We start from the raw sequence: 7271 nt of genomic DNA, 5'->3' as shown, positions 1-7271 counted from the left end.
GAAAAGAATGAAGCCCATTCTGATTATCACAAGATGATGGACTTCATCAAAAACTGCAAACTAAGCTATGCAATACTGGAAGCCCCAACCATCTACTGTGAGGTGATTGAGGAGATTTGGACAACTGCAGAGTTCAACTCCACAGATATGACTATTGCCTTCTCTCTCAAAGGTAAGGACTATTGCATTAATTGTGATGATATACAATCTTGCTTTAAGTTGCCTGAGAATAATGTCATGACACCACACACTGATAAAGATGTCTCTGCTATGATAGATTCCATAGGCTATGCTTTTGATTCTGCTAGTTTAGGTAGTATTAGAAGGAAAGGCCTTAGGAAAGAATGGAGTTTTCTTGGAGATGCCTTTATTAAGGTTTTCTCTGGGAATATTAGCAATTTTGATGCTATCACTTCATCTCTTGTTAATATGCTCTATATGCTAGTTTCTGATAGGTACTTTAATTTTAGCAACTGTGTTATGCTAGAATTAGGTTCCAGATTAGGTAACAAAGCTAATAGACCACATAACATCTACTATGCTAGATTCTTTATGTTATTGGCTAACCATGTTACTGAAGGTTTGGTTATATCCAATGAGAATAATAAACTCAAATGCTGGGCACAAGAGAAAAGGGTCCTTGCAGACCTTTTGAGAATGAACCTCAATAGCCAGGTGCCATTGGTATACTTGCCAATCATGAATGCACCACAGGTAAGTGAGGTAAATACTTCTATAACTCCTACTATTTCCAACCCCAATGTTTCTTTGCCTTCTAGTGTGGCTATAGAACCTGTGTCTTTGTCCAAACAGGCTCCTACCAAAGCCACCAAATCTAAAGTTTCCAAAGTCAAGTCAAAGAAACCTACCTCTGTTGTTTCTCAAAAGACAACAGTTGTAACAACTACCATAAACCCTGAAGGGAGTGAACAGGGTGTGAGTGGTGAGGGGAGGGGTGAACATCAAAAAGCCCCCCAGGATAAGGTGGGAGAGGTGAGTGGTACCCAAACCAGCCAAGCCACAGTCTCTCAAAAGACTGTGGTGGTTCAAAAGGAGTCCAACACATCCCTAGTTACATCCTCCCAAAAGGTTGTAACTATTGAAAATAGTCCCCAACCAGGGACACAGAACAAAAGAGGGAGGGACACTGAAGCCACACATTCACCATTTAAAGCCTTTTCAAGGAAGAAGAAGGCCAAGACCCTAGTTTCCATACAAGGGACACACACAGCACAGATACATCCACCTGTATCTGTGCCTTCTCAAATTCAGCTTGATGTGATTCCAGCAAATGTGGAATCACAGCCCCATTCTCTCAATATAGAAACACATCATTCATCAAACTCTCCAACACCCTCTCTGGATGTGGATATGATATTCACATCAATTCCTGATTCTCCCTCATTAAAACTCAGGGAGGAGCCCCACTCAAAACCTGGTGATCATCATCTTTTAGATGATTTATTGGATCATCAGCCAATTCCTTCAGATGTAGTTGCAGAATCTGTGTCACCACACTTAAAATCAATCCACACAGATTCAACAATTATGTCACTTTCTATATCTACATCTTTTCCTTCTTCAACAGATATCTCTCATCCGTTGACAAGTGGTTGTTCTTCAACGGATAAGCTTAACAGCAGTTATCCGTTGATACCATCAGTTTCCACTTCAACGGATATTCCCTATCCGTTGATGGTCTCTACACACTTAACAGAAACAATTCCAACTGTAGAGGACATGGCAACTGTACAATCACTTTTAGGTTTGAGGGAAGGGAGTGATCTTTTGAGTGAGAGGCTGGGTTGCTCCCAGGCAAAAGGAGAGATTGAAAGTCACCATATGCATGCTATTTCTTCCAGCATGGCAAAAGTGAGTAAAAGAAGTGCCACCTTAGAAGGTGAGGGTGAGGGTGTGAGGGTGTGTGTGAGCTAGGGGGAGCCCCTGATGCAAGAACAGAGAGAAATTGAGAGAAAGGCAGGTACAGAAGCTATAAGGGTGGATCCAGCCATTGCTAGTGAGTTAATGAAAGTGGATGATGCAGAAAAGGAAAGACAATTTCAGCAACATTACAAAGCTGTCATTGATAACATTTCCTTGGATGCTGACACTTTTACTCACCCTATTTCAGCCTATCAATTATTGGCTGCACAGGGTAATGTGGAGGCAGAACAGACACTACACATTGTACACACTTCAGAATCTCTTCTCAGAGACAAAGCTGCTGTCAATAGGCTGCCTTCTCAAGCTGGTGAGCCATCTGAAGAATTTGGAGTAAATTCTAATGATGATGACTCTAATTCTTTGAATGAGAGCATGAACTTAGGGGGAGTAGCAGGCCCAAGTTCTGTTCCTGATCTTCCTGAATGGGCATGGGCAAAACCATCAACACCAGGAGAGTTTGGTGTCACTTTGGTCAGACAAGTCATGACAATTCAGAAGGCCCTTCAGGAGACTCAAGATGCTGGTATCAAGGCAATTCTTCAAGCTCATCTGGAATCTCTGCATCTCTTGCAGTTGCAGCATTACCAGCAAAATCTAAGTGTGGATGAGCTCAAGTAGGACATTGCTGATCTAAAATCCTACAATGCTGAGAAATTGGATTCAGTTATACCCTATGGTACTATGCAAAATTTGTTGGGGAGACTGAGGAAAGCATCTGATGCTGACAAGAGGCTGGCCAGATTGGAAGATAGGGTTCAAATCATTGAAGACTCTATGGTCACCATTCTTCAGAATCAACAAACTCAAACAAATCTACTCATACAGCTGGAAAAAGCACAAGGCTTGACCCCTACCCTTGATGATAACAAAAAGGGGGAGAATAGAGGGGAAGGGGAAGGAGAGCCATCTACAACAGTTCAGATTTCTCAAGTGCTAGTTCCTGTCATCACAACTTCTCCAACTATTCAAGTCAAAGGAAAGCTAGATGGAATTGATCTAATCCAGATAGCAGCAGCTGAATTGCAAGTCAAAGAGCAAAGGAAGAAGATTGATGAAAAGATGCAACTAATATTTGGTTCTACAACTTTTCAATCACAATCTGTGAAGCATAGCACAAAAGTGGAATTAATTATTATGGAACTCAAGCCAGTAGGGAGGCATAAGGATGGAGAAACTTCTTCCAAAGATCTGCAACCTATGGTTCTCAAGCCCAACAACAGATCCAATAAGGACTCTACAAAGAATCCTCTAAAAGAGGTGGATTTTCCTCTTCCAAAAGCTGATGAGGACAAGCTTTTAGGTAGAAGTATTGCATATCTCAAAGAGACCATGGATGAGGCTGTAAGGAGAAACATGGCTATTATCTTCAGAGAGGGAAAGAGCATATGTGTGATGCAAGGACATCCCAAATTCTCAATAGCCAAGAGGGAAGAAACCAAAAGGTTGAAGGAATAAGCCAAACAGCTAAAGGCTGACAAAAGAGCACAAGCAAAGCTTGAAAAACAGCTAAAGTCAAGTCAGGCTGAAGAACAGAAAGAAATTGAAGACAAAGGTGAAGATGAAGCTATGGGGGACATGGTTGGTACTGAGATGGAGGAAAGAAGTAAGGAAGAATGGCAGAAAGGGAAAAGAATGAAGGTCAATGCATAGAGAAAGAAGGTAGATAAGACTGAAGAAACCCAATCAATATCCAAACCACTACCCTCTATTCCTGAACCCATTGTACCTGACCCCTTCATGAACATTCATGGTGAAACAATCATTCCCAAGGAGGAACCAATTGATTGGGACACCATCAAATTGCCCACCTTCCTAACCTCTTCTTCACCATCAAAGAAGCAGAAAAGAAGAATCAAATCAACACCCTCTAAAGCCTCAATCAAATTCACACAGAAGCCTAAGCCTAAACTTCAAACCTCTAAAGATGATTATGTTCACATCTGTGACATAAAAGAATTTTCAGACATTGAACTCTATCTGGATGAGCTGGAGGAAGTAAGGGGAATAGCTGCCTACAGACAGCTACCAGAAAGACTAGTGTTCAAATACAAAGGAGCTGGGGAAAGAACATGGCCTCTTCACAGAATTCTGAATGAAGGCTACTCTACCTTGATTAGAGTCTACTCAGCCATACAAAGGGATTCTGGCTTTACCAGGACTGCCAAGACTGAGATTCTCAACAAGATTGCCAACATAAGGAAAACTTGGAGGAAGCCCAATGCTTTGCCTAGAACTTTACTCATTCAAGAAAGAGGAATTACAATTCACAAATCACCTCATTGGTTGATGGAGTTCAGAGACAACAAAGGAGTCAGAAGATTTTTCAGAATTGAAGATCAGCTAAAGATTGCCAGTAATGAAACTCTCAAGGATATGCAATCTAAGTTAGATATCAATGAAGAAGATGAAGCTGAATTCTACAGACAACTTCAACTTCAAATAGAGGAGAATGACAGGAGGCTAGGAAAGAAAACCAGGGATCAAAGGAAAAGAAAGTAATTTGCTCAGGCTAAAGGAGCACCCTTGGAAATAATGTAATTCTTCAATTCCATCTCAGCATATACATTTTTGTAGCACTTTTGAATTTCTGCTATATTACAATTTATATATTTGTTAAGTGTTTTGTTATCATCAAGCTAAACCCAAATTTATGCCTACAGTTCTAGTAGACATAAATAGGGGGAGATTGTTAGGAATATGTGTATTAGTTTGATGATAAGTTAAGCAAAACACTTAAGTAGAAATCTAGTGTTTGTAGCCTCAACGGATAAGACCATCTTGGCTATCCGTTGAAGGAGTAGCTGTACTTAGCAATAAGTTTAGTATTATAGCACATTTCACTCTCTGGTTTCAAGCTGTAATTCTTAAATGTTGTTAGGAAATAATCAGTCATGTTGACTACTAATGGATGTACAAATAGGAGGGCTAATTGTAAATATTTCATGCCTTGTAATTTTGTATAAGTGAAGAAGTGTCAACGGATATTGAAGACCTTCAACGGATAAGAAACAAAGCTTCAATGGATGTCTCTAATGCTTCAACGGATAATATCCATCAACGGATAAGTGCTTCAACGGATAAAGACTTCAACTGATAATGCATCAACGGATAAAGCTTCAACGGATAAAGCCTCAACGGATAAGGCATCAACGGATGAAAGCTTCAACGGATGCTTAGTTCATTAGCAGTTGATAGTGACAATTCACAAGCTGACAGAGGCACATGGGTTAACAGAGACATACTGGAATGTGGAAGCCTCTAGGAGGAATCAAGAAAATGCAGCATTTCCATTCTGATACAAACAAGGAAGTATTCAAAGATTTACAGATTATCCTAGATTGTATTGGATAGAGAAATGAAGAAGAAACATGTGAAGAATCTTTTCAACTGTATTTTACAGTTTGTCTTCACTTGTAAACTTGGTGATATATAAACCAAGTAGCAGCTAGTAATTAGATATGAATTTTCCTGAGCTGTTTAGAAATATCAAAAGAGAAAATCATCTAGTTTGTACTAGGAAGCAACTGTGATTTAATTCTTTGAATCACAGATTTTCTGAAATAACACATCTCTGGTGGAACAACAAATCCACCAGAAAAATTTTTAAGTTCTTTGTGCTCATTACATTTGTGTTTGAATATATATCTGTCTGCATCAGCTTCAAGCAATTCACACACATTTGATCACTCAAACACTTAGCCTTAGAAACTGCTCAAAACTTGAAAAAGTTTTGAGATTTACATTCAACCCCCCCTTCTGTAAATCTCATTGTTAGTCCACTGGGAATAACAACTCTGCTTATGGCAACATAGAGTTGACCATGAGTAAAAACAGCTTTGGGCAAATACAAACCGACCATATCAAGAGATTGTCCTTGTGATTTATTGATAGTCATAGCGTAACAAATTTGAAGTGGCATCTGCTTTCGAATAAGTTTGAAAGGAAGCTTAGAATCACTTGGACAACATTCCATTCGTGGAATAAAGTGTCGAGTACCAACATAACTACCACAAACAACTTCACATTATACGCAATATTTGAAGCACTTAGTTACGATCAATCTGGTACCATTGCACAAACCAAGTGTCTGATTTAAATTCCTCATAAGCATTACCACAACCCCTTCATTTAGTTTCAATTCATGATTTGGCAAACCAGGAATACAAAGAGAGTTTAAATATTCTGTGGGAAAAGCTACATCAAGTTCAGCATCAGTTCCACCAAAATCATCAGCTCTATCAACGCTTAAATAGCAAAATTCTTCACCAGGGATCATCTCAACAATCTTAGAATTAATGTACGACACAGTTTGGTTTGTTGGAGTTAAAATGGCCCTTTCACTTATATAGTTTGAATTTTTATAATTCTGTAAAAAACCTGGAAAAATATTCACTATCATATTCTCCACAGAATTACAATGTTCCATATTGCAAAAACCAGGGGGAATAGAGATTTCAAATTCACTTGATGAACTCATTCCACCTTCAAATTGTTGAGTATTTCCATTACCAACATCAAGCACCCAACACGCAAATTCCTTCAACAACTCTTTCTCACTATCAGAGCAGGTACCACTTAGACGCATATTTTGATGGAGGAGATAAATTTGACAAATGTTCCACAACTTCGATCTTGTAATACATGCTGAAACAATATCACTTCGGGAACCGTATGTAATAACAGGCAAAATCTGTTTAAAATCACCACAAAAAAGAACAGTAATCCCACCAAAAGGCAAATGATAATATTTACTATCAACAGATTTCATCAAATCGCGAAACGAACGGTCAAGACATTCAAATACGTACCTATGCTGCATTGGTGCTTCATCCCATATGATCAGACTTGTATTACGGATAAGGTGTGCAATATCAGAATTATGACCAATATTACAAAAAGAATTTTCATCAAGGTTGATGGGAATTTTAAATCGTGAATGTGCTGTGCGACCTCCTGGTAGCAAAGTGGCCGCAATTCCTGATGAAGCAACTGGAAGCACTATCTTTCCTTCTGACCTAAGTTTGCAAATAATGGTTCTCCAAAGATAAGTTTTTCCACAACCTCCACTACCATAAACAAAATAAACTCCTCCCTGTTTACTTTCAACAGAATCCATAACATCATGGAAATTTTTTTCCTGTTGTTCATTAAATTTTCCTTGAAGCCTACTATATTCTGAATGCATTTCTTGTCGATCATAATTTGTTTCATCGAAGACCAAATTATTTAAGCCATGGCACAAATACTCTTCAGGAGGTTGAGGTAGCTGAGGAAAATCCATCAAACACTTTCCAATAGAGCGTAACAGATTATTGATCTCTGCAAAA

The 7271-nt window shown here is 38.9% G+C and overlaps 1 protein-coding gene across 1 annotated transcript; it reads right to left on the bottom strand.

Annotated features, from left to right (window-relative positions):
* Positions 1-5968: 5968 nt before the first annotated feature.
* Positions 5969-7225, bottom strand: LOC141714039 (uncharacterized). Its single transcript, XM_074517587.1, has one exon. It carries the CDS (start codon positions 7223-7225, stop codon positions 5969-5971), a length of 1257 nt encoding a protein of 418 aa, XP_074373688.1.
* Between the last annotated feature and the right edge of the window lie 46 nt (positions 7226-7271).

The sequence above is a fragment of the Apium graveolens genome, chromosome 1, assembly GCF_009905375.1.
Source record: "Apium graveolens cultivar Ventura chromosome 1, ASM990537v1, whole genome shotgun sequence".
Classification (NCBI taxonomy): domain Eukaryota; kingdom Viridiplantae; phylum Streptophyta; class Magnoliopsida; order Apiales; family Apiaceae; genus Apium; species Apium graveolens.
This window is presented reverse-complemented; position numbering and strand designations above follow the sequence as displayed.

Bases quoted from the DNA above. Each gene is read 5' to 3' on its own strand.
- LOC141714039 (XM_074517587.1), bottom strand. From the start codon at position 7,225: ATGGATTTTCCTCAGCTACCTCAACCTCCTGAAGAGTATTTGTGCCAT.